This window comes from Ascaphus truei, chromosome 3 (genome assembly GCF_040206685.1).
Source record: "Ascaphus truei isolate aAscTru1 chromosome 3, aAscTru1.hap1, whole genome shotgun sequence".
Lineage (NCBI taxonomy): Eukaryota > Metazoa > Chordata > Amphibia > Anura > Ascaphidae > Ascaphus > Ascaphus truei.
The window spans coordinates 419444494-419472492 of NC_134485.1; the positions used below are offsets into that span (position 1 = coordinate 419444494).

A 27999-nucleotide genomic window follows, 5' to 3' on the forward strand; every position below is an offset into this window, starting at 1 on the left:
CTAATTTCTCACTATGCACCATCCCGACTCTTGCGTTGTGCTCAAGGATGTCTTCTCTCTACCCCCTTTGTATCTAAAGCCCTCTCCCGCTTTAAACCTTTTCACTGACTGCCCCACACCTCTGGAATGTCCTTCCCCTCAACACCCGACTAGCACCCTCTCTATCCACCTTTAAGACCCACCTTAAAACATACCTCCTTATCGAAGCATATGAGTAGCACCGTGGCACAGGCCTTGTCCAGGGTGGAAACAGGCGCGCTGGCGCTCCAGCGCTGCACCCTGCTCGACCGGGCGATTCCTGTCCAGCTAGGTGCACGCGCATCTGGGGGCGCGGCCACGACATCACAGAGCTGGTTCGCCCTCATTGGGTGAACCGCTTGCGAGCAGCATAATCAATTTCAGGCCACGTGCATGGTCGCAACGTATCCAGCGTGAGCGCGCACGCCCGCTCAGTACCGCCCTGGACGAGGCCTAACACTATACACATGATACATAAAGCTTGGGCCCCTTGCAGACTCACTTCCCAGAATTCCCACCTACTGTCTGTACGTTCTCCCTACCTACCAATTAGACTGTAAGCTCCTCGGGGCAGGGACTCCTCTTCCTAAATGTTACTTTTATGTCTGAAGCACTTATTCCCATGCTCTGTTATTTGTATTATTTGTTATTTATATGATTGTCACATATTAATACTGTGAAGTGCTATGTACATTAATGGTGCTATATCATATATATACATACATACATGCATACATACATACAACAAAAAACAAGGGTGCCCAATGTTACATCCAATTGACAAAACATATATGGTAAGCAGTATAAAGTTTAAATACTATAATAATAATAAAATAATAAAATAATAATAATAATACATACAAACTGATGATATGTGCAAGCTCTTCTAGTTGTTCTTGTTCTTGTTGTCTATATCTAATAAAGTTATGTTGGAAAAAAAAACCCTGACAGTAAAGGGACTACAATTCCCAGCAGCCTTTGCGGGTGTGACGTCTGATCCGGAGTGCAACAATCCGTGGGAGGGTCCGGCTGTCTCCACGGAAACCCTTCTGGCTGGTCTGCCTGAGGCCTGGAGGTGAGGGGGTGATTGGTAGGGAGAGATGATATCTGTGCACATATAGAGATGAGGTATGGATGGGGAGATAGGTGTGGAGTGAGTGATGGGGAGGGAGGTGTAATGTGAGTGATGGGGAGGGAGGTGTAATGTGAGTGATGGGGAGGGAGGTGTGGAGTGGGTGATGGGGAGGGAGGTGTGGAGTGGGTGATGGGGAGGGAGGTGTGGAGTGGGTGATGGAGAGGGAGGTGTAATGTGAGTGATGGGGAGGGAGGTGTGGAGTGGGTGATGGGGAGGGAGGTGTGGAGTGGGTGATGGGGAGGGAGGTGTGGAGTGGGTGATGGGGAGGGAGGTGTGGAGTGGGTGATGGAGAGGGAGGTGTAATGTGAGTGGTGGGGAGGGAGGTGTGGAGTGGGTGATGGGGAGGGAGGTGTGGAGTGGGTGATGGGGAGGGAGGTGTAGAGTGGGTGATAGGAGGGAGAGATACGTGTGCAGAAGAGAAGAGAGGAGTAGAGGGGATATCTGTGCATAGGGAAGGAGAGAGGGAGGATAAGGTTCCAGTTGGGCAGAGGCAAAGCGATGCGTGTGGTGGTGTCTGTGCAAGGTGAGACCAGTGCACTGACAGGGAGCAGGATGGGGTGACACTGTATCTATGCACAGTGACAACGGTGAGGAGTAATTGTCACCTTGGCAGAGTGACTGTAGAGGCGATTCCTGTATCCAGGGAGGTAGTGGAGGAGGTGATATTTATGCCCATGGGGAGTAGGCCGTGACACCTGCGCACAGAGCCTGGTGAAGGATACCTGTGCACAGGAAAATAGTCTGCATGTTAAATATTATTAGCAGCACACTCCCTTTTCGTGGATAGCAATTCCCCCTCAGCCCTGCAATGCGGCCTGATTCATATGCACCCCAAACGTGTCTCACAGACTTGTATCTATCGCCCTCTCCTTGTCTTCCAGAGAGCCATGTCTACCTTGGAGAAACATCTTCACCTGGGGCGGTTAACTGCGCGACCGCCCATGCCCGGGGGGCTGCAGTCTGGATCCAAAATAAGAATGGGGTATGTGATCGGCTTAGTATGAATGATTACGCCACAGGGGTAACTGGCGTGGCGAGTGAAGTTTGGGGGGCGTAGCTCTGAGCGACTTATCATGACGGCATACCCCGGGTGTGGGAGAAACCAGTCACATGTCAGTGTCGACTTCTTAAGCACTTGGACAGATAGACACACAGTTTTTATGATCTTATCCCTGCAAAATGCTGTCTTGTAAATGGAACGAAAGTACTGTGTATTTGTATTTTGTTTGGCACACCTCTCTTTGCATTGACCATGAACACTTGCATAGTTGCATATTTATATAGCGCCCACAGTGTACTCGACGCTTTACGAAGACTATGTAGTACAGGGATTTATAATACAATAAGCACAGCAATGTCAGACAATAAAAAAGGAAATCCCTGCCCGGAGACAGCAGGGGAGGGAATAAGTGCTGTAGATGGCAGTGCTTGGTTACAAGGAGCGAGTGTGGGGTATTAGCCATGAGTGCGGGTTATTGGGATGCTTCATTTACGAGGTGGGTTTTAAGGTTTGTCTCGAAGGTGTTTGGCATGTACGGAGTGTGGAGTTTCTAAAGGGTCAGTGAGGGGAAAAGGGTTTAAGGCGAGAGAGAGCTGTAGAGGTGAAAGGGGTGGAGAGGAGACCGTTATGGGTACAGGGCAGGAGACAAGCAGGGGCATAACGAGAGATCGAAGCTGATATGTAGGAAGGAACAGATGAGTGGGGAGCCTTACGTTTTGGATCGATTACAAGGGAGAAAGATGTGAGGCAGGGAGGCCTGTTGGCAGTATGTTACACTAATCCACACGGGAAAGGATTAGGGCATGCGTTAGAGTTTTAGCAGTAGATGGGCAGAGGAAACGGCGCATCTTGGCAATATTACGGAGAAAGAAGCGACACATTTTCACCATGCCGTGAACAGGGTTGCCACCTCCCCCGGGTTTGACCCAGAGACTCCGTGTTTTGGGCACTTTACTCCTGGCTTTGGGTTTAGCCTGTCAATCTCTGGGTGCGGCGGCGTCTCCGGCGTCCTCCTGCAATTCCCCCTCTGCCCCGTTGCCATGCCAATGGGACGCTACGTGATGCCATGACGCTACGAGGCGTCACGTTGCCATGACAACTGTTCCTTCCTACATATCCGCTTTGATGGTTTGACGCCGCGCAGCCATGTTCAGTGCAGTTGGAGGGGGGATTGCAGGAGGGGGGATTGCAGGAGGGGGGATTGCAGGAGGGGGGATTGCAGGAGGGGGGATTGCAGGAGGGGCGGTTGCAGGAGGGGCGGTTGCAGGAGGGGGGATTGCAGGAGGGGGGGTTGCAGGAGGGGGGGTTGCAGGAGGATGCCGGGAGACGCCGCCGCACCAAGTAAGAGAATCTTCTTTTTTTCATTTTTCTCCGGGTCGGCCGTCAGTAGAAGGTGGCAGCCCTGGCCGGGAATGCGGAGGGAAGGGGAGCGTGAAATGTCACTCCTACGCAGCGTGCTTTTGCGACCGGATAGGCGGTAGTACCATTTACTGTGATGGAAAAGGTGGGTATTAGGCCCGGGCCATGGTGCCTTTACCCACGCGGAGGCCTGTGAGTCCGTGACGTCAATCGCGTGAAGCGGCTGCGTTTTTCTGGCCATGCTAGAAGCGCTGTCGGGCGTGTAAGTGACGTCACAGAGCTGTTCGCCTTCGTTGGGCGAACAGCTCACGTGACCTGCCCGTCGCACCGATTTAAAATCATTTTCAACTGACTCCTCGCGGCGCAACGTGCACCCCCTCCCGCTGCCGTGCCCGCGCAGTCTATGGGCGCGATCCGTGCCTTAAGTCATTTGATCGCGCCACGTGCGGACGCCTCCGTGCGGTCTGCGGCAGCATGGACTCGGCGACGGCCAGATTTAGGGAGAAATACGAGGCGCTCGGTTTTAACATGCACCACCCACAATATCTCTCCTGGCTGCTCTAAACTCTGCAAGCGCATCCATAGTATCATAGTCTGTTACATGATGGCGTCCAGTGGTTATCACAAGGGCACCTAGTGGGTTAACGTATATAAGCACCGTACTGCTGTATTTTAAATGAAGTTCGCATGTAGTTCGGTCTAAGATTCCAACTCGTAGGAGCCTGCTGGGAAAAAACTAGGGGTCCATGTCCTCTTTCTCAAGGGTTACATAGTTACCTGGCCAACGTATGTCCACAAGTTAAAGTCCCCGGTAACATAGCTTGGATGCTCGTGTGTCTGGCTTTTTACAAGGTTGTGAGAGGTCTTCTCGTCCTCTTGCTCCTCCCCTCTCAGGCCTCGTCCAGGGTGGAAGCTGGCGCTCCAGCGCCGCGCCCTGCTCGGCCGTGCTTTTCCTGGCCGGCTAGGTGCGTGCGCGTCTGGGGGCACAGCCATGGCATCACGGAGCCGGTTCGCCCTCGTTGGGCGAACCGCTCACGTGACGCGCTTGCGAGCAACAAAATCAATTTTCCTTGCTCGGCGAGCGGCTGAGCGCCGAGCAGGCGCGCCCACCCGCTCACGCAGGCCACGTGCATTGTCGCAACGGGTCCACGCGCGCACGCTCGGCACCACCCTGGACGAGCCCTCGTGTTGAAAGGAAAAGTGGCGAAAGGCTGTAACATTAAAGCGTAGGAATAACAATGAAAATAAGAGGGAATTGAGCAATAAGAGACATTCTCTGGTTAAACCACGAGCGGTATTTTTATTTACTGTACACTGTACGGTGCAGGGTTTGTCACATATTTGTTTTTTTACCCACCATTACTTTTTTTTAATATCTGGTTATACCAGCCTCACACTGATGAGACCCAAAAGGTTGAAAAGCTGTCTGTGAGCAGGGTTACTGGCTCTGCACTTCTTTACCCCAGACTGTGCTGAAAAGCTGTGTAATGCGTCAGGCATACAGTAAGCTCATAGGGGTCCATGTGAAAGTGAAAGAAAAGTAGTGTGGCACACTGCTCATTTGCATGTTATTACCCAGAATCCCTGGCTGCACTGGAAGGACTGTATGCAAAGCGATTTAATGGGAAAAGCAGGGTTGCAGACCGGTCTGAGACGTGTGAATGTGCTCACAAGTGGGTTTTGTATTTGCTATTTAAGTAGCAATACCCTCCAAGATCAGATGGGAGGTGCGAGAATTCCCGGCCTGACCAGTCTGAGAAGCAGCAGCCGTTCTAAGTGACATGACGGAGGCTCAAAGCGCGAGCCGCTGACCGGTCCGGTCCCCCCCCCGGCGGGGGGTGCCACTTGAGGAAGGAGTTGAGCCCCCCTGATTCACATCTCTAAATACAGCAACTTATGGACTCCATAGTAGCTGGTGGAGAGCTGCCTTAAGTGACGCCTATATCTCTATAGCTATACAAGCCCTAACTAATATTAACCCTTGCTATACCCTTCTGACCCTCTCAGAACCCGCACGGTGTTCAGGGGACGTTGTGCCTTTAATACTCGTGTCTAGATCCCGGCCATGGACCTGTGAGGGTACGATCGTAAGGGAAAAGGAGGACCCCCGGCCCCTTCTCTTCCTGGCATGAGGGGAGGGGCAGGGGCGCCAGCATGCGATCGCTACAAAGAAAGGGTTCAGGGAAACGGCGGCCCTTTTAGATTGGCGTGGTAAAGGCAGTCGGATCCTGTACGTAGGGTTCTGGGTCATCGCCACAGGAACGTCCCAGCACTGGGTGGGGGTAATAGGTGGGGGTAATAGGTGGGGGGTCCACGAGATTAACAACAAAATGTATCGGAGCTGTCATAACGGGAAAGCGCTAAACCACATAACCCCTCGCTATTTATAGTGCACCCATAGGATCCCCGAGGCTGTTCCAGTTACTATCGCCCTGTGCCGCGCTTGCGCTATCGCCCTGTGCCGCGCTTGCGCTATCGCCCTGTGCCGCGCGTGCGCTATCGCCCTGTGCCGCGCGTGCGCTATCGCCCTGTGCCGCGCGTGCGCTATCGCCCTGTGCCGCGCGTGCGCTATCGCCCTGTGCCGCGCGTGCGCTGTCGCCCTGTGCCGCGCGTGCGCTGTCGCCCTGTGCCGCGCGTGCGCTGTCGCCCTGTGCCGCGCTTGCGCTGTCGCCCTGTGCCGCGCTTGCGCTGTCGCCCTGTGCCGCGCTTGCGCTGTCGCCCTGTGCCGCGCTTGCGCTGTCGCCCTGTGCCGCGCTTGCGCTGTCGCCCTGTGCCGCGCTTGCGCTATCGCCCTGTGCCGCGCGTGCGCTATCGCCCTGTGCCGCGCGTGCGCTATCGCCCTGTGCCGCGCTTGCATTGTAAGGGGGAAAATGCAAATCAGCACTACCCCACAATTTCTCACCAAATGGCTTTAGCGGTACATTGTACAGCTGAACTAATGAATTACTACACACACACACACACACACACACACACACACACCATACACACACACACACACACACACACACACACACACACACACCATACACACACACACACACCATACACACACACACACACACACACACCTGTATATAGCATTTTAGAGGCCCAATAATTCCCTTTCCTGTGCAGGTTGCAATCTATTTTTCGTGCGTGATGCACAGGGAGATAAAGCTACTCGCCCACAATCGCCATTCCTTCAGCCCTGACAGGGTTAACAGGGTAGCTATTCTTGCTTAGTGGGAGAGCATCGCTTTTAGGTAAATCTATGCATTACTAAGGAAGTACAGAGCCAGCCGCCTATTCAAGGACACTTGTTTTTTTTTTTTATTCTTTTGGGACTCCTCAGTTTGGCCTCGGTTGCTGGCTCTGCATTGTAAAGCAGACTGCAGCTCAAATACTTTGCGAAGCAGAAGGTGCAGTGCGAGCAGTGCGGGGCACGAAGGAAGGAGCTCAGCGTACGTGTGACATTGGGACACAAGTTGCAATTCAGGAGCCGTTTGTAGGTTGGCGCCACGTACAAAATGTTCAGCTGCAGCGTCTGGGCCAGGAGATGATATGAGCCGTGGTTCTATACGTTTCCTCGTCTTTACCCACGTTCCCTTCCTGCTTCTTACTGTAACGTGTGTCTTCCAGGCCGGGCAGGAAACGCGACTTCTCTCCCGTCCCTTGGAGCCAGTATTTTGAATACATGGAGGACGTGGTGGTTGAAAGTGAAACCGGCAAAGACATATCCTTTGTTTAACGTGTGAAGGGCTTCTTGTTACACATGGGGGAAAAGAATTCCCTGTTACGTTACGAGGGCAGGCTAAAAACACCAGGGGTCGTCTTTCTCCAGCTGTTCTATGCTAGAAGGCACCTTCCAGCACTCGGAGGCACAGTAAAGCTTATTCACGTGAATGGGCAGTAGGGTGTCTTATGGCATAGCACCCCTTAGTAGACATGGGCCTATGTTTAATTTAGCCTAGAACAAAGTTTGGCCAACTTCAATCCTCAAGAGCTACCAATAGGTCAGGTATTCAGGATATCCCTGCTTCAGCACTGACGGCTCAGGCTGAGTCCCCGCTGGTGCTGAGCTCGCTGAGCGGGCGGTGCTTGGCGAGGTGACGTGTGTGTGTGTGTGTGTGTGTGTGTACACACACACACACACGCAAGTCCCCGCTCATGTGTGCGCGCACGTACGAGCGGGCACACGCTCATCGGCGTTTAGATAAATCAATTTTTTAGACTTTAGAGCTCAGCTTCCCCTGCAGCGTCGTGTCCCCCCCCCTCCCCCGCGAGCGCTTGCGAAAATGTTTGGACACCCGGCGCTCATGCTTGGAGAGCTCTCCAAGCATGAGCGCGCTCAGCGCCAGCGGGGACAAAGCCTCAGTCAGGAGACTGAGCCACCTGTGCTGAAGCAGGGACAGATTGAGCCACCTGTGCTGAAGCAGGGATATCCTGAAACCCTGACTTGTTGGGTGCCCCTGAGGACTGGAATTGGCCGCCCCTGGCCCAGAATAATGGTAAATCTGATCACATTGTACAACGTCGTACATGGCGTAGAGAGAACAGATTACATCGGGGGTTGTTATCCGCATAATATGAAGACCAGGGAACACCCACCGTCATTCTCATTTTCCACATGGAAAACAAACAAACAAAAAAATCACTCGCAATGAACCCCTGAAATACGCAACTGCCGGAGGGGGTTACAGCAAGGGGCATTACTGGCTCTTTCAGGGGATACTAGATCTATTCACGGAGCGGACATCCATAGATGGATTCTAGAAAGGGGCATGTCTAAAGCCTGTGGGCGTGATGTAACGTGCTGCTCTCACCCAGAAGCCTCCTGTGATTACCACTGGTGGAGACAGGACACAGCACACACCTGGGGGATTTGTTTAATGTAATGGAGGAAACTGCATCAGTTATAGGCGCAACTCCTGGTACGTCTCATTCAAGAAGAATTAAAAGGATTGTTAGGAGATGACATCAGCATGTTTTTTAAATAGTATTGGGGGCTGCACCGCTAACCCCCTTCCTGCTGGAGGTGACAGCAATCTATTAGTAAATAAGTGTATCACAGGCCCCTATTGTACTGAGGGATTCAGTGATCTATTGGATACTGGAGGTTTGGTGGACATGCTCATACTCCTCACCCGGGCGTCTTCTCCCTGAGGGAACGGGTACTCTGCTTGTCCCTGGTATTGCTCGGGTAATGTTGATGGTCCCCGCACAATCCCTTCGTATCCTTGACTTTCCGCACAGTTTTCGCATTTACAGGAGTGGGTCGGAGGGGCCAGTGTTACTTCTGCTGCACGGCGGGGGTCATTCTGCGCTTTCCTGGGCAGTGTTTACTGTGAGTATGAAGTCATTTGAAGGTTGTACATCAGCAATGTGCTCATAGCTGCAAGTGAACTCTGCCAATAGCAACAGATGCTTGTATATACTGCTAGAAATCACTAAGGGCCAGAGTCACCGAGGGTGCAAATGTGTGGTTGAAATGAGTAACAGATGAGGTACTTGCTTTGACTAAGCCTAGCACAGGGGTGGAAACTCCAGTCCTCATGGGCTACCAACAGGCCAGGTTTTAAGGCTGTCCTTGGTACAGCACAGGTGGCTCATTCATAAACTGAGCGCACAACTTTACTCATTACAATACTGCTTGCTCGTCCAATCGGGGACGAGTGCTTGTAAGAGATCGACTAGATCAGGTGTGTAGAAGAAAGCCTTTAATAACGCCACGCACTGTATGAAGTCTCGCTGTGCCACACCCGCAGAATCACATGGTACTGGAAATAGTGTATACATGCGGAATAGGCGATTGCCACGTTTGAATTCCTTGCACGGGCTAACACATTAAAGTAAGTACATACTAAATAGAACACACAGGAGAAATGTTGGCACACTTTTGCCGAAGTCTCTAAATTGTTAAGAGTACAATCGTTAAAATTCCTTGTGACCTGAATTGTACTTTGTGCTTTGTAAGCTTCTGAATACAGCGAAGTAACCCCCACAGTGACGAGCATTGGCTGCCGACCGAGGCATAGTGCAGAATGACTTCATGTCTAACCTGTGGGACACGTCTGAGTGCCACATATTGTACACACCAGGATTATGATTGGACATTTAAATGTCCACGTTGTACTGTAATTTCCACCGCCCTGGCTGGGCGTTTGTGGGCGTTTGTGTGTGTTTGCTGCCTGTGATTCTTAGACAACACAGAAGAATTTGAGTTTGGCATTTTGCATTTCTATATTTTCCTATTGGACTTATTCTAAGGGCACTTATAATCAGCATAGAAATAGGTCTGAGCTGCAAGAAGTGTTAGACCCATTTGGCAGCCCAGTTGTACACTGCCCTGTGACTATGCAGCTATCTTCAGATAAACCCTCCTGCATGAAAACCACTGTATTTGAGTGTTTCTCTCTTCCTACAGACTGCAATAATCGGCAGGATTCAGTGCCGAGTTGTCGCTTTGGACCAGAGAAGCCACGGTATGTATCATGCTATAGGATGGAGCACAATTAGCATGGCCACAATCATAGCAATGTCCGGTGTCTGGCTCACCTAGTGCACCCATCCCACCCTTATAGTAAAACCTGATCTCCTACTTGCCCCAATATATTTATATAGTGGAGAGATGTAAGGCCAAGTCCATGGTGGGTGCGCGACCGTGCGAGGGGCTTCACGCTTGCCTCTAGCTTGAGCAATTTGTGCCCTCTAATTGGACGCGCCGAGGGGGCATGTTGTGGGCGTGGCCATGATGTCACGGAGCTGGTTCCACCCTCATTGGGTGAACCACTCCCGTGACCTGGCCGTTGTGCAAGGAAACAAATGTATTTTGTTTCCTTACGCAGCGCCGGCGCTTCTGGTCGCGCGCTCTAAAGACCGCCTCATAGAGGCACATCATCGTGATCGCGCCACAAGCGCAATAACATGGACGCGGCCTAACGGTTAAGGCAGGGGTTGTCGACTCCCGTCCTCAGGACTCCGTTCCAACAGGTCAGGTTTTAAGGATATCCCAGCTTCAGTACAGGTGGAGCAGTCTTTGACTGAGCCACTGATTGAGCCACCTGTGCTGAAGCTGGGATATCCTTAAAACCAGACATGGTTTGTGTATGTTATGTATGTGTGATATGTACTGAGAAAGATGGTATAATTGCACCAAAAAATGTAGTATAAACCTGCATCAAAATCGTCATCCAAGTTGTATCTGGTGTAAATCCTAAAAACTCTTGTTTATGTCTTTACCGCATAATTAGGTGGCTATGTCTCAATCAGGAATGTATTTGACGCAAGATGGATGTTTCATTCTGTATGTTCACAAAATGTCACATTTTCACAGCCTGGCTGTTGCAAGTAATACAATAATAAAGAATGTATTTCTATTTACCAATACTGGTTATAAATAAGAAATACACCATTCTGTTTGAAGTTAAATGACATCAGTCAGGTGTCCAGCATGGCGCATTGCGTCCGTTTCTTTCACGCAGCCAAGTATGCATCATGTACAATGTTACATAACGACATTCACATGCGTGACCCCCCGTTTATGAAGGTTTGCACTAAAATGTAGATGTGCAAAAAAATGCCGTTCATTTTGGTACATGTTGACTAAGCGCTGCTAAGTTATTACCCATTTAAGCGAATGGCCCATAAGATGTATTGCAGCTTAACACATCTAAAATACGTTTGACCCTATATCTCTTGGTGCTTCAGCTAAACAACCAGTATTTAGGTAGTAGTTCCTATCCCCTCGGGAGGCTACCTGCAGATCAGACTGCAAGAAATGTCACTAAAAACCTCTGCGGTGATGTAGTTTGGAAGTAGAAGGTATAATAATAATATCCATGGGGCAGTATTTAGTATGTAATGTGGGTATTTCTGGTCACGGCACCAAACCAGAGCTGCTTGGTGTTATATTTTGTTTTCTCTTCCCAGGTGAAACCAAAGTGAGGAACCCGGAAGATTTGTCGGCAGAGACCATGGCCAGGTAGGCCCCGGGGGACCTTAAATCTTACTAGAATGAAAGGTATCTTGACGGTCTCAGTCCCATTTTAGTAGTACATCTCAACCCCATTATAGCATGATCCGCTACAAAACGGATCCGCTTATAACGCGGTCTAAACGTGGCTTCCGAATTAAAAACATCTCCATTTTTTTTTAAATTTTTTTTTTAAACAGTCAATGCTTTATTGCTAACGGACACATACACACACCCCTACAACATGTGGGAGTTCAACATGAATACATTTGATATAATATACATGCAGTAATCGAACTCGGGACCTTTCATTTGCTAGACCAATTCCTTACCTGCTACGCCACAGGATTCTCTCTGGAATTCCCTACCACGCACCATCAGACTCCCTTCCAACTTTCAGACATTTAAAAACTCTCTGAAGTATCACCTTTTCAAGGAAGCCTATCTGGCAAACCCCTAACATTTCCCATCCCAACCCTATTGGTACAAGCTGTGCAGCTGGACTAAACTCCACGCTATCTAACACCCCCAAACCTTAATGGGATCAGCTGTGTGACTGGACCATACCCCACCTTTTTATTCCCTCTAGATTGTAGCTCGCAGGGGCCTCATTACCTTCTGTATCTGTCTGTCCTTATTTGTATGTCATTGATGTCACTCTGTACCCGTGTTGTACCGCACTGCGGAATATGTTGGCAATTTACAAATAAACGAAAGTAATAGACAATGAGTGAATTGTTGACTTAACCCTGAAATCCTTTGCACAAATAGCCGTTGGTGCCTGTTCTTTCTTTTATGTGTTTATATAACTACTGTATGTAGGTATCATGTATTGGTCTTTTGCCAATGCGACTTTAATACCAGTGTTTCTCCTGTCCCCCCCCCCCTCCCGTAGGGACATTGGGAATGTAGTGGAAGCCTTGTACAGTGACCTGCCGCCTCCCATCATGCTGATTGGTCACAGTATGGGGGGCGCTATAGCCGTGCACACTGCAGCTGCCAACCTAGTGCCAAGCTTGCTGGGCCTGTGCATGATCGATGTTGTTGAAGGTAAGCCCACCTACCATCAGCTGTATGGCTGGGGAAGCGTTGTTCAGTTACCGTGGAGACGGTAGATTGCAATAACCCCATATCTAACTTAACCCTATGGCTGCCAGGGGAGCCTGCAATGTTCCAGTCCACAATCTAAGCTGAAATCATATGAAAAATCTTAGGCCGAGATTATAGTAGGCGCGCGACGGAGCGCATGGCTTTGCGCGCGCCCGGCGCCCGAGCGGTGTGTGCTCTTAGGATTGAGGCGATGGGGAAGCTTGGCGGACGTCGTCACCAGGCTGGTTCGTGCTCATTGGCTGAACCGGACGCGCGACGCGGCCGTCGCGCGGAAAAAAACCCCAAAATCATTTGTGGTTTCAAAAATCTGTCGCACGGTCGCTCTTCAGCGCACCCACACTCGCACGCACTATGGCCGGCCCGAAAGAGCTGCGGCACTTTGTTTGCGCAGCACGCCGAAATCGCACGTGCCATCGCGCTCACTATATAATCGCGGCCTTACACTCCATTGGGACCAATATGCTGATGGAGACGTTAACCAGCTTCATAATGGGTCCCAGAGGTGTATTTGAAACGTTTTTGGGGTACATGGGAGTCACAGGCTAGCCCTGAGGAATCGGCCATCTAATTTTCAGCCTGGGACATTTGGTTGAGAACAAGTTGCTGCAGGTATTGATCGCGGCAACTCTTTGTATTCAGATGTTACTCTCTTAATGTATTGTATGTCTTTATTTATATAGTACCAAAAGTGTACTCAGCGCTTCACAAAGAATACAGTACAGGGAATTATTATAATGCAATTAGTGCAGCAAAATCAGACAATCGGAAAGGAAATCCCTGCCCCGAAGAGCTTACAATCTAAGAGGTTTGATGGGGAACTTAGACAGCAGGTGAGGGAGTAAGTGCTGTAGATGGCAGTGCTTGGTCACAATGGATGGTAGGAGTGACTGAGTGTGGGTGAATAGCCATGAGTGCAGACTATTGGAATGCTTTGTGGGGTGAGATTTAAGTTTAGTCAGTATTAAAATGAGAAGCTACAAACTAACTAATAACACTCTCTATCAGCGCTTGATCCAACTAGCTAATGGGGTGTGATAATCAACACTAAAACAAAATGTGCAAAGTGTAACAATATGTGAAAATCAGCTGCCATGGGGACAGCAAACTATAGACGGTTCCAAATCTAACAAAACATATACATACACAAAAAGCTATATCCCCGGCACTAGTAAGTTAATATCCACAGTACCATTATCCAAAAGACAGTCCTTGATGTAAAAACAGTCCTGGCAAATGGGTGGGTTAACCAATGAAGTTCTGAATGACTTGGGTAGTTTTCAGAATGTGATCCAGATGGTCTCTGTAATGATACAATGACAAAGACACACCAATTGCGCACTATATAGACAACAACAGTCCTAACTAAGATGGGAAAAACCCAAACTTACAAGATTAAATCTTGCTTGTTCAAGGGAGAGAATCTGTGCTGCACCGTGTGTTCACCTCGATATCCACGAACCCCACGTGGTTGAACGGGGTGATTTCCCTGGTGCTTGATGGCGCCAATTTGTATTGGTGATAACGTGATTGGTGAAAAAAACTGGCGCTAATTAAGTGCTAGTGATCACTTAAATTACAGTGAATATATATAGCTCATAAATAGTGATATCAAAGAAAATCGTGACTCAAATAGTGCAAAGGTGAAAGTATAATATAAGTTGCAACCCCCTGCTCAGACCCTCTGGAAGGGACTGTCTTGACTGGTCCCAGAAGATCAAACGATATTTTCTCAACCCAGGGGGAGCATGTGGGAGAAAACACACTAAGTGCAGACTGGAATGTACAGGTGTGAGATGATTGTGATGCTTGGCCTCTAAGTGCTGCCTACTCACAGGATGTAGGTAGGATATGTATAGTGGCGTGATCAGTAGAATCTGGTGGGTCCCTCTGAGTAAACACAGGAGGTGGCTGGAACTGGGGTATCATTAGCAGGTGTACATGGAAAGATAAAAACAGACCTCCATGGTGCAGATCAATGGTATACAAAAAACTTTATGAAAGGATATAAAATGTGCACTCACAGTATTTAAAAGCAAAATAAGCGTTTTTCACTATATAAGTGATGGGAGGGTAGGGATGGTTGCCTCAGCTCACCGCACCGCCGATATCCTGGATAGTTCTCCTCCGCAGGCTCCCTGCTACACCCAGGCAGTGTGGGGATCTCCAGCTGCGGTCTCTCCGGTGCGTCGCGTCACTTCCGGTCTGCACGATCAGCTCCGTCGCGTCACTTCCGGTTCGGCGGTTGATTGGCAGTTCGCGGGCACCAATCCTCTCACCTCCTGCCAATCAACCGCCGAACCGGAAGTGACGCGACGGAGCTGATCGTGCAGACCGGAAGTGACGCGACGCACCGGAGAGACCGCAGCTGGAGATCCCCACACTGCCTGGGTGTAGCAGGGAGCCTGCGGAGGAGAACTATCCAGGATATCGGCGGTGCGGTGAGCTGAGGCAACCATCCCTACCCTCCCATCACTTATATAGTGAAAAACGCTTATTTTGCTTTTAAATACTGTGAGTGCACATTTTATATCCTTTCATAAAGTTTTTTGTATACCATTGATCTGCACCATGGAGGTCTGTTTTTATCTTTCCATGTACACCTGCTAATGATACCCCAGTTCCAGCCACCTCCTGTGTTTACTCAGAGGGACCCACCAGATTCTACTGATCACGCCACTATACATATCCTACCTACATCCTGTGAGTAGGCAGCACTTAGAGGCCAAGCATCACAATCATCTCACACCTGTACATTCCAGTCTGCACTTAGTGTGTTTTCTTGTTGTGTTTTCTCCCACATGCTCCCCCTGGGCCAATTTGTATTGGTACAAAGTTCTGTGCCAACGGATGCCGTCCGCAACCTGCTTCCAACCCGGCTAGACACGAGACCCGCACAGTCACACACGACTCGCCGATTGATGACGTCAGCAGCGCGGGTCACTCTCGTGCGCCAGATAGGATCAGCAGTGGATAGGCACACACGTGAAATACTAAGCTCCTCCCTATGCGTTTCGTGACGTTATGTCACTTCCTCAGGGGATAGTTACAGCAGGGCCCCGGGTATACGGCGGGTTCTGTTCCAGAGGCCCGCCGTATAGTGAAAATCGCCGGAAAGCGGATCCGGCGATTTTCAGTGCTGCGCATGCGCAAACCGGCATTTTCGCCGTTCTGCACATGTGCGATCTATACGCTGCGCGCGCAACCTGCAGTCTGCGCATGCGCACCGGGCGACCCCGCCCGTTCTGCGCATGCGTGATTTCAAATTCAACATGGCGGCCTCCTTCTCGGTGCCGCCGTATCAGCGAATCGCCGAAAAGCGGAGCGCCGAGAAGCGGGGCCCTGCTGTAATTAAATCTTAATTTCTCTTGATGGTAGAAATTCAGCTCAATGAAACATACTTTTGATGTTACACTTTAAGATGGGACACATGCCCAACGTCATTATTTTTGTATTTGATGTGAACACCCACACGCTTCCGTCTTTATTTTCTGTAACCCGTCTCCAGCCAAAATAATATTTCCTTAAATAAAGATAAAAAGTAAATAAAAGACATCTGATTAATGTGGCTCTAATTCCTAAACTGGATAATAAATCGCACTGCACTTCAGTCGGTTTCATGCTATATCCTCCAAGTCAAACAAGATGCCCCTAGCACCACAAGAGTGAGTGTTGCACGTCTACTGCTTTATATATTGTTTATTACATGAGGCTCGATGATAGAATGGCAGTGATGTCAGGTGTAATATTCTGCTAGAAAAGCTGTGTAATCCAGCAGGCATAAGCTTATAGGGATCCATGTTAAAGTAGATAAGAAGCAAAATGGGACACTGAGTGCTTATTTGCATTGCACTACCCAGAATCCTTTGCTGCAGTGGAAGCACGGTATGCTGTGTGATTAGGGGGGGAGGCAGGTTTGTATAGACCTGTGAACATGTTCATAAGTTATTTATCATTGCTGTATTCTGTGCAGTGGAGGTTTTTCCTCACGTTTTTTACTCTCCATAACTTGTGTCCCTGCTTTGAACACACTATGCAATGAAATGTTTTAAACGTTCAAAAGACTCACACTTTGTGTGATCCCAAAGTTGTGGGGTTTCACACACTTAAATAGCAGGAGGGAAGTGATTGTTACTTTGTGTGGCAATAACATACTGCAGGCGTCTGGTTACCTCCCAAAAGGACCCTGCGGAAGTGCGGATTGGGGAGTAATAATACACCTGCAGACTGAGGATGCAGTACATGTGATTGTCTGCTATGTATGTATTTGCAGGCACAGCCATGGATGCCCTGAACAGCATGCAGAACTTCTTACGCAGCCGCCCGAAAACCTTCAAGTCCCTAGAGAATGCCATAGAATGGAGGTGGGTCTGTGTCCTCTCCGCTGTCCTGCTCATTTATTACATTTTCAGGAACATGGCGTGCAACAAGATAAATACTGGGATTAAAGGTTGAAAACGCGACACGGATAAGAGAAAATCTGAATGGGTTTAAGATCTAAGACAAAGGTTCCTTTTGAGATGTATTGGAAAGACTCGCTGAATCTTTACGCTAAAAGGCCATATTTAGTGAGCAGTGTTATACCACGGAGGCGCCACGGAGTGTTATACCACGGAGGCGCCACGGACGTTGTTTTATGGCATAGCACGCTCAATAAATTTGAGCTCCCGCGTTACTTCTGTTGTCAGAAGCTGAAGTAAAAAATACAAACGCACATCCCTTTTGCTGCCTTTATTCAGTTCTGCACAAGATCCTGCAAATAGCATATTTTGACCTTTTTCTTTTGGATTAAGAAATATGAGTGGGTTAATAATAGTGTATTTAAGGCTTTATTTGTCACGTTACAGATACAGCCACCAGTATCCGATCACTTGCCTGGGTAAAAACTAAGGCATCTCACAGTAAATGCCATTCAGTTTAAATGGTTCTGCAGGGACCCCACTCTGTGTTAATCAATGGGCCATTAAGAATCTCACAGAAATGTTGAGGCATTTACTGTGAGATTGCCCCAGAATTTCCAAGGCAAGTGATCTAATGCTGGTGGCTGCATCTGTAAATAGAATATAGAGATAAGTTGTGGATTATGGGCAGCATTGTAGCTTTCATAGCGAGATCCAGAGGCCGGTGAGCTGGTATTTCTTACTTTTTCTCTTGTAAAGAAGGTCCTACTGCAGCAGCATTTCCATATAACCTGTACAGTATGACATTCTTGATCTTGCTAAACTGTTTATACCCAATGTATAATTCTGGATTCAGACAGCCTTAAACACAGAAGATCACAACTGTGTTCTGAATGGCAGCCCAGGAAGTGAATTCACCAGGGTCTATGGCAGTGTTTCTCAACCGGGGTTCCTAGGAACCGGTGGATTCCCTGGGGTTCCCTGTAATCTTCTTGTCATTTGAAAATGGTATAAAATACGGACGAATGTACAATGCATCTGATCTCCGAGTTGCTATTAGACATGGCTGGCGGTTTCTCAGAACTTCACTTAGGGCTCCTTAACCTAAAAAAGGTGGAAAACCACTGGTCTATGGTGTTCGATCCCTGGTGACCTTGAGAGACCCGTTTGTATACGAGATCTGCTTTTGGTTGTGATGAGGGACGCCACCCAGGAAATATGGTGGTCTATAATATCCTAATCTGTAAAGGAAAAGAAAGATGGTCAAGTAGGCGAGGTTGCACATTGAATTAATAACTTGGTTACTTTCCTGTCATCTTCTTCCAGTGTCAAAAGCGGCCAGATAAGGAATCTGGAGTCTGCCCGGGTTTCAATGGCCGGGCAAGTCAAGCAGTGAGTATTCGAATCAAGCTTGGTTTTGTCTTTTCTTTACACAATTGCTAAAAAGATGATGATGGTGATCCACGAGTTTTGAAATCGTATGGTTCTTTTGTATTTTACAAGCTGTCCTATTGCAGTAACCACCATTAGTTGTCATTATGGTCCAAATAAAGGTTTCACCCCCCTGCAATAATGTGCATGCCCAATTTGGTGGTGAAACTACAGTAGTATTAGTAATTGTATTACCCGCTAGACCAGTGTTTCCCAACAGTGGGTTCGGGAGGCGTCTCCAAGGGGTTCACCAATAAAATATATGTCGTGGCAGTATAGGGGGGTCCTGTGTCAGTGAGGGGACTGTGCACTTGGTAAGGCCCCAAACGGGACTTCAGCGTGGGTGGTGTAGCGGTTATTTACAGCAGTAGTTTCCACGGTCTCTCCCCCACAATGCTTTGCATCCACAAGAGCATGGCATTGTGGGGCATGACTTTGGAAGCTACCGCAGTCATTGACGGCTACACCACCCATGCTGTCTGCACACACCGGGGTGCAGTTTGGAGACATATTCAGCGTGTTCCCCCTACGAGCATCCGGAAAATGCATTCAGTTTTATGACGATTCACTGTGCGGCGCTATTTTTAAGACCGCATTGTGTCGGATAACCGAGGACAGCCTGTACGTGGCAGTCTCAGCCTACCTGGAAAATCGGTCTCTTCTCTGTTTCGGCTTGCTAGCAGCTACATCAGAAGGTTGTATGTGAATGGGTGGATTTATTGAAACGGGTGCATTTATACATTCATATTTTACAAAATAATTCGTGACACAACAAAGGAATCTTGAAAGAGCATTTGTCCAGGGGGATCATAATTGTCAAATGTTTCACTGGGTTTTTTTGGTTTGCATCCTCTGGGTCAATACAACTGGAAATATAGGATGGGTATCTTGCCCAATTATATTATAACAAAGTTTGAACTCATTGGGCAATCCTTTTTATTTTTGCAACCTAATTTACTAGGTTATGGGCTCAGTCAAAATCACCTTAGTTATTGAAGTGTTGGGGTTCACTAGCCCACAAACCTACTTCGTTTGCGCTTTATTACGGTCATCAATAGCTACATGTGGAAAGTTTGGCATTTATGTTGGGTTCGCTGGTAAGTTAGAGATCAATATGTCTTGTGCATGTTTTTAGGTCAATGCACAATGTTCCTTCACCATTTTGTTGTAATGGATGGGCCTGTACATGGACATCTGCTGTCTTCGACTCATCTTATGTGAAATGTTTTGCCCATGTTTTCAATGAGGATTGGAAGGTCTGCTTGTAATAACTGGGCAAACCAGTGCTTCAAGTAAGAGGGAATAGTGCAACGTGACCACTGAACTGTTTCTTCCATAGATGCGAAGAAGATACTAGTCCTGAAGGATCTAAAGCAATAGAAGGGATCATTGAAGAGGAGGACGAAGAAGAAGAGGAGGAGAACGGAGGACATTCCGTCAACAAGAGGAAGAAGGAAGATGATACAGAAGTAAGGAGCTGCTCTGTTCAAATCCTACCCACATACAGAGGCATTTGGTTCCATATATGATCTCTTGGGATGTAGCAACGAAAAGGATGGCTCTAGTGGCTACTTTACTAGACACTGGGCAAGCCAAAAGGCTACCTCAAAGTGAAACCGCCTGGGCGATCTTTCCTGGGCCCTGCATTGTATGTGGACCTGCCGGTTCTCCCGGCTTCAGTTTTGATGTTTTTACTGAAAGCGCAATCTTACTGTGCCTGGAAAACTGTAATCCGACCATGAACTCCAGCCACGCCTGACACAGCAAGGTTTCATTACCAGATGTATCTGTTACAGGTTGGGGTGCCTTAAGTTGGTCTTAACTTCTTTATTTGGACTAACTGAATATATTTGCTCACATACCTTCTTGCAAAGTTGGACTCGTACAGCTAGCATAGCCTAACTCTAATCCACTGTTCTGCGTTTATTCCTATACATACTCAACAAATAACAAAGCTCTTTCTTTCTTTAAAGACGAAGAAAGAACACCCATATACCTGGAGGATCGAGTTGTCCAAAACAGAAAAGTACTGGGACGGTTGGTTTAGGGGTCTATCCAACCTCTTCCTAAGCTGCTCTATTCCTAAACAGCTGCTGCTCGCAGGTATGTGATGTACAGTACTCGTGTGTATGTATAGCTTTATATAACGCTATCCAGGTACATAGCGCTTCACAGCAGTAGTACACGTCACATTCCCATCATGGATTGTATTATTATAAGCGCTTCAGACATAAAAGTAGCATTAGGAAACGGAGCCCCTGCCCCGAAGAGCTTACAATCTAAGCGGTGCGTAGGGAGAACCTGCAGAGACAGTAGGAGGGTGTTCTGGTAAGAGCGTCTGCATATGAGGTGTGGGACTCTGATCTACGTCCTCGGTAACGTGCTTCGACTAATGGAAACAAAGCGGTTTACACCAGAGGGAGCAATGTCACTGCTGTATTAGAATAAAGCTCTACAATACAGAAGCGTAGAAGCCATTCTCTGCCACCACGTGGCCTCCGTGTGAAGAGCGTGTGTCTTTATGTAACGGGTTCAGAGGAGGAGTGCTAAAGCATTTATCACAGAGAAGTCGTCTTTTCTGCAATGTTTGCCGTTTTCGTTGTGCACACCGGCAACATAAAATACCCCGTCCTTCAGTGTTTGTCCTGCCCTAGGGCCTCCCTTCCATTCAATATTTAAGAACTTCAATGTATCCCCCTCCGCACTCATAAACCGCTTGCCGACACAAGTGTAATATCAAACTTCTGATGGCTACAATAGCAGATTTACAGACGTCACAACGTTTTGGGGTGACCCAATATTTATGGAACAGTTTAGTAAGGGGAGAGTTTAATAATTATACCACTGCACCAATTCACGCGCCTATTGTTGTGACGGTCTTACCTAATAACAAAAAAATCTTTAGCGAAAACGGCATAAATGTACCAATATTAGACGCACCACTGGGTGTTTTATGGTTCTCCCAGTTCCTGTTCTTCTTTTTATAATGCTAAAAGAACCATTTTTATTCTGGTAGTTTGTCTATTTTGTAAGGCACTGCGTCTTTATTCATTAACATGTTTGTCCTGGTGAAGGTAAAGACAGATGTGTTCCTTGTTTGGGTGTCCCATGTAACAGCAGGAGAGTGAGGGTGGATGGGGCTATAGGGTTTGAGCCCAAGGCCACAACCGAAAAAGTTGACGCCACCCCCAGTGCTCTGTGTATGAATGATAACCGGGCACGTGTGGCAACTTTGTACCCATTTTTGGACAGGGGTGAGCAACTCCAGTCCTTAAAGGTCACCCCAACAGGTCAGGTTTGCAGGACATCCCTCCAAGTGCAGTTGGTCACCCCTGTCTTGGATAGTAGGAACACCTCTTCATCCTGAGTCGCATGCAGGACACGGGCCTAGTTTACAGAGGCTCCCCATGCAGGGCTTGTAGCCTTAGAACAGGGGTGGGCAACTCTTGTCCTCAACGGCCAACAGCAGGTTGGGTATTCAGGATTTCTCTGTTTCGGCACAGTCGAAGACTACACCATTTGTGCTGAAGCAGGGCTATCCTGAGAACCTGATCTGTTAGTGGCCCTTGAGGACTGGAGTTGCCCACCCCTGCTTTAGGATCTTGTTTTAAAAGCCACAGTCCTGAGATGAGCAGCTTGCAGAAGACTTTCTCCCTGCGGCCGGACTATCAAGAGGCTCTCTGAGGCATTGTATGTTTTTTAGCTTCTTTTGTTCATGGCTGTAAATTAAAATCTTTTATCTTTATTGTTCCAATATGTTTGCCAGCTTAAAGAAGCAGTCTCGCCTACGTTACATGTTTATTAAATATATATTTGTATATAATTCAAACCCTGGATTTGAACGGCACAATTTTAGTAAAAATAAATGTGTGTATGTGGGATTGCTGCCCAGAAAAATGTTTCTGGTCCTCTGAGGAGGATTTGATTTTCTTTTATAATAAACCTCTTCGCAGTCAGTGTGTTAAAGGAACAATCCATGGTTTTATTTTTATTTTTTATAAAAGATTGAAGCAGGGAGGCTCCGGGGCAGAACCCCATTAAGTTCAGCTCTGGGGACCCCCTGCTTCCGGGGATACTTGTTCCAAAGGTGGTGCCGGGGTATCTGCAGTTTTCCGCTCCCTTGTCACATGGACCAATAGCAAGCCGCACCGGATGATGTCACGGCTTCCTATTGGCCTGCGTGGTCTAGGAGCCTTGAAAAGCAGCCATAACATGAACCGTGGAGTGGCTACCGGCACACACTACGGGGGTAATTATCTCCGGAAGCAGGGGGTCCCCGGAGCTGAAATGAATGGGATTCGGCTCCAGTGGCTCCCTGCTTCCATCTTTTACTAAAAAATGGGGGGGGGGGGGGGGGAGAGGAAACTGCTTGGATTGTCTCTTTAAGTGGCCTGTTTTTTAGCACCATTTGACAGCCTTATGTTTCAATGCCTTACACAGGTGTCGACAGATTGGATAAAGACCTGACAATAGGACAGATGCAAGGTAAAGAGGGGGCATCTTCACATGGCCATTCTGAAGTCCTGCCCCATGACTACGGGCGTTATCTGTGCGAAACCCGCCTAACCCAGACTGCTGATCCAGGAGTCAGTCTGTGTGCCAGTCCCACACACATAAGATTTCCCTTGTAGGAAAACAACTTGAGGTGATAGCAGAGCTTGAAAACAAGACATCAATTACACAGGGGGGGAGGGGGAATTCACAGGAAAGAACTGGGGTATTCTCTGTTATTCTTTATTTCTGCTCAGAGGGTGGAGGAGGAGGGTCAACTAGTAGGAATAAGGAGAGCAGGAGAAAATGGGAGTGGGGAAATGGTTTTGAGTTTTGGGGGAATAACCGTAACCGAGCACTTGTACTGGATACAAGACACTCCACATGGTGATATGTATAGTGCAGGGATACTGACTGCAAACTGCACTATGTTCCTCTTTTAAAGCTGATTTGATGTATTGTGCCTCTAAATAAGTCTCTTTGGGGGATGAGGGAGAGACCTATTTTATTAGAGTCCTGTGTGATATATCTCTATCTCTTCTCCTCAAACCCGCCTTCAAATATGTGGAGAGACCCGGTGCACAGAACGGAGTGCACCTGGGATATATACTAATAGGATATGCAAAGTATATTTAAATGACTCCTATTGGCATATATCCCAGGTGTGCTCCCGTTTGTGCACGCAGATGTCTCTCCACATGTTTGAGGAGATATAGCATTTGGGATCGCTCTGTATGTTGTGGGTGCGACACATGTAATGCGTTTTTAAAGAGTCTGATTTTATCATTTGATGTTGTCTATCGTTGCAGGAAAGTTCCAGATGCAGGTGCTCCCGCAATGCGGCCACGCGGTGCACGAAGACGCGCCAGATAAGGTGACCGCTTCCGCTTTTCCTACGTGGCAGCGCGCCGTTTTATCGTCCGGACGTTAACGTGTTATTGCTTCCTTTTTTATCTGTAAATGTGCGGCCCTGAGTGACGCCGGATGTGGGGGTCAGGATGGGGATCCGCACCGGGTTACATTGGAGTTTTGGCGTGCTATGATATTTAGCTTTAGAACACATTCACATGAACCTCAGAATAAAAGCTGAATGGGGATATTGCGCTTTATTAAGAAGATAATTGGTGTGGGTCCTTGTTATGTTGGGCGCTGAAGCAGGGAAGAGAGCAGTTGATCATGCAGAAGGGGGTAGGCCTTTTCTACACGCTAGCACTGCCGCACGTGATGGGAATTTCAGACAACCGGCAAGTAGTTTGTAGAATTTAAGTCTATGTTTATTGCACGCTCTGAAGTAACTTCTGAGTTGTCCAAGGGGGGGGCATGGAATAAAACCGTGGCTAATACTATACGTACGATACATAAAGCTTGGCCCCCTGCAGAGACACTCACCAGAACGCCCTCCTACTGTCTCTGTACGTCCTTCCTACCTACCAATTAGATTGTAAGCTCTTCGGAGCAGGGACTCCTCTTCCACAATGTTACATTTATGTCGGAAGCACTTAGTCTCATGACCTGTTATTTGTATTTGTTATTTATATGATTGTCACATGTATTACTACTGTGAAGCGCTTTGTACACTAATGGCGCTATATAAATAAAGACATTACATAAAGACCAGACCAGTGATGGGAAAGGGGTTTGGGCCAAATGTTGCTATTTCTTCCATTTGTAGAAGACTTGTGAGGTTGTGACTCCACTGTGGTCTGTTTTCAGTTGAAGTCCATTAACACACCGGGAAAGCCCCACACGTCTGTGAAATAAGCAGTGACAGATGTGTGAGATCATTATTAAACCATGTGAAGTCTGATGCTGCCAGGGATGGGAGGATAATGTGTGGGTTGCTGCTGCCGGTGACTCCATGTAGATGGCTTGGTTAACAAAAAATAAAATGATGGCTATTTTCTCTCTCATTTCCTGGGGTGAATTCTGAACGGTGTATTTCTCTCATTTCCAGGTTGCTGAAGCAGTCGCGACTTTCTTGGTCCGTCACCGGTTTGCAGAACCAGTTGGTGGCTTTCAGTGGTAAGACCTGTCATGAAGCTTCTGGGTATTTTTGAGTGCTGGCACAGAATGAAAATGATAATGGCGACTGGTATTCGTTATCCGTGGATTGTCTGACCTGCCTTATCACATTACACCAGGCCCTTGATGCATCATTCAATGGGGGTTATGCACTAAGCAGTGATAAGTGCTTTTAAATGAGATAAAAAGCCATTATAGCGCGATACTGCACTGTTATCACTACTTTGTGAATCTCACAACAGGCAGTATCACGCTATAAAGGCATGTATCTCACTTAAAAGCACTTAACACTGCTTAGTGCGTAGCCCCCACTGTATATTATAGGTTTATCAGAGCCCTAATGTTGGATAATACAACCACACTTTTGGCACTGCATTATTACCATTAAAATCTTATGTAAATCCAGGGCCGTGATTGCAAAATGAAGCCCTATATGACTTAGTGCTCACACAAGATGAGGTCCTTTTTGTTAGTGCATTTTCTTAGTTCATTGTTCGGGAAAGCTGCCTGTTTGAACTGGATTGGTAAACGTCAGTCTATTGTGAACAGCTTACACTTTCCCGTACATTTCCCCTTCTATCATCTCATTAAAGAATAACCCAGATACCCCGCCCACCGAGCGTGTCCTATAAGAACGGAAGGGATGTGAGTTTCGGACACAGAACCGCAGATTTCTTAACCTTCACAGAGGCCCTCATGACCTTCATTTGGATCTCGCAAAAGCCGACACATTAGTGGACTTTGTGATGTTCGGTGAACATCATCATTGTTTTTCGGTTATGTTTAGGGGAGAGCATATGTGTCTCTTCTGTAGGGCAGGTCGCGACCATGTGAAGAGTTCACAACCGATCACGTAGACGCGCTGCACGAATGTCCATGACCCTACTGAAAGGGGCTACATATTCTCTAGAGACAAAAGCTAGAAATGCGTTGGGTGTGCAGGATAAAAACGTAGGTGGGTTTCCCTGGTCAGCCAACTTGGTTTGCATCAGCTTTGTGGACACCCGGGAAATGGGGAGAAGTTTATGGAGAAAGAGGGAGACACTGTGTGCATATGGTTACTTAGTCCGTTTAGTTCACCTTTCCAAACGTTTTCTCTTCACATTTTGTGAATCAGTTTGCCTGTTGGAAAAATAAATTGGGAGGAGATTGAGATGACGACCAGGTGGGCCAAGCGGTCCTTGTTTCCTCACCTCCTTTGAAGCTTCCTGGCCGAATATCACAATTAGGAGACCCTTGTGCCCATTCCAAACACCTTGTAGCTTCTGTAGTGTGGAAACCCCCAGTCCCCTCTCCCTGGAGAAAGTCCCGTGCCTCTAATCGCCTTTCAGGGAAGAATGAATTACTCATGTTTAATATGTTGTGTATTTACATGTTGAAGCTGGGTAACAATGTCTTCCAGCAAGTATGAAATGATGGTTTATATTGTGAGGCAGGGGGAATGTTTTTCTATTATATTAATATGTTACAAAACAAGTTTAATGGTCCAGTTAAGCAGAAAACTGGGCTGCAGATTTCACGCACGTGAATAACCTCTTATTTCCTCTCTTCCAGCGTCTTCCCTACTTGTTAGTATCCTGAGGTCTGTGGGCACAAAGTCATGTTGTAAATAACTTGCACCAGAGGCCACTGTGATGTTCCCAGTTCTCGTCAACCGTGGTGTAACAGCAAGGCGCTGCAGCCCATCAATATTCAAGCAACCAACGTCACAACAAAGCATACTTGTTTTTCTTTTCTGTAATATGCCTCTGAGCTGTGTGTGACCAGGACATCCCGCCCGGCAGCCAGCTCCAGGAGCGTGCCACTCGCAGCCTCCCATTCAGACCGTGTGTCCATTTGGTCAGTTCTCAGGCGTGGTTGATGATGTCAAATCTCGCAGGGCCGCGTTGCCACCTCCCAACACTTGTGCCTCGGCGCCCATCTCTTTCTGCTTCCCGAAAAAATGTGTGTGCAGGGTGAGGGTTTTAAAGGGAGAGGGGTCCCACGTCCCAGAACTATAGATCACAGCAGCAACACTGCAGGGGTAACTAGGACGGAAGTGACATAGGAGGATTGTCAACTTTCCGCGATGTAGCCAATGTTTAGCAAGAGCTGCTTTAACTCTTTGCTTCCAGCGGTGCCCAAAAGCAACGCAGAGATCTGCCAGAGAGAGTTAAAGGGACACTGCACATTTGAGGTCACTTCCTGCTTCGTGAGAATGAAGAAGCAGCACTTTATTGTTGTACTAATTATCTTTTACACCTCACTAACCGTAACTTATTTATATAGTGCCTGTCTGTTGATGGCAGTTCTGGGTTATTCTTCAAAGGCATTCATGCAGCCACCTCTGGGGTGGAATGGTGGTTACCCATTTCTTACACCACTGGTCTGCATTAGTTACCAGAGAGAGAAAGCAGCAAAGATTCTGTTGTCCTGCTCCTGCTAACCAGGCAGGAAGAAATAATGTCATTTTGCCCAAACGCACATTGTATAAGCGAGGTTACAACTAAATCCTCAAGCTTGTGACTGTGTGTCCAAGGTCCGCACTTTACCCATTACACCACACCATTCCTCCTGCTTACAACTTCGCCTCAATGACAGTAGCACTTAACCCTGTCACTGCTTAGATGGGCCAGCAGTGCATAGCTCTGCAGGGGTTAGGGTGGCCTCAGTCTGCAGACCGTGATGACGAAACTGTTGGTCTGTGTGAGCACTGCCCCATAACACTCATTAACTACACACGGGTGATATCGTCCACTCCATAGCTTTTTTTTGTATTGGTGATTAGAGGGCTGGTAGAGTGTATTGGGCATCAGCCATTGTAATATGTCGAGGAAGCCCAGTATTTTGGGGTTCTCCGGTAGCACATTACACCCGTGTTCATTATTGCTTTCTACTGCTGCAAGTTCATTTTTGAGATGGATTGGAGAGTGTCAAAAAGTAATGCATCTTCAGTATAAATGACATTCCATTCATTGGGAGTGTTCAATATAATACCCCTTATTCACTCATGTTTTGGACTTTTATTTTCAATTACGTCTTCCCTGCTAGGCAAACCTGGACTGTGTACAGAAGCAAAGGATGTTAAAATATTTTAATTGTT

The 27999-nt window shown here is 47.8% G+C and overlaps 1 protein-coding gene across 7 annotated transcripts; it reads left to right on the plus strand.

Moving 5' to 3' along the window:
* The first annotated feature begins 984 nt into the window (after positions 1-984).
* Positions 985-27999, plus strand: PPME1 (protein phosphatase methylesterase 1). 7 transcript variants are annotated; one of them, XM_075592746.1, is made up of 15 exons: positions 985-1093; positions 2035-2135; positions 7134-7225; positions 8744-8838; positions 9919-9976; positions 11424-11475; positions 12362-12516; positions 16847-16937; positions 18300-18365; positions 19744-19873; positions 20378-20507; positions 22845-22889; positions 23705-23769; positions 24850-24917; positions 26472-27999. In XM_075592746.1, exons 2-15 carry the CDS (start codon positions 2041-2043, stop codon positions 26488-26490), a joined length of 1161 nt encoding a protein of 386 aa, XP_075448861.1. In that variant the 5' UTR covers positions 985-1093; positions 2035-2040; the 3' UTR covers positions 26491-27999. The 7 variants fall into 7 exon arrangements, with proteins under 7 accessions (XP_075448861.1, XP_075448862.1, XP_075448863.1 ...); XM_075592747.1 differs by having other exon boundaries at positions 1049-1146; XM_075592748.1 differs by having other exon boundaries at positions 1087-1108.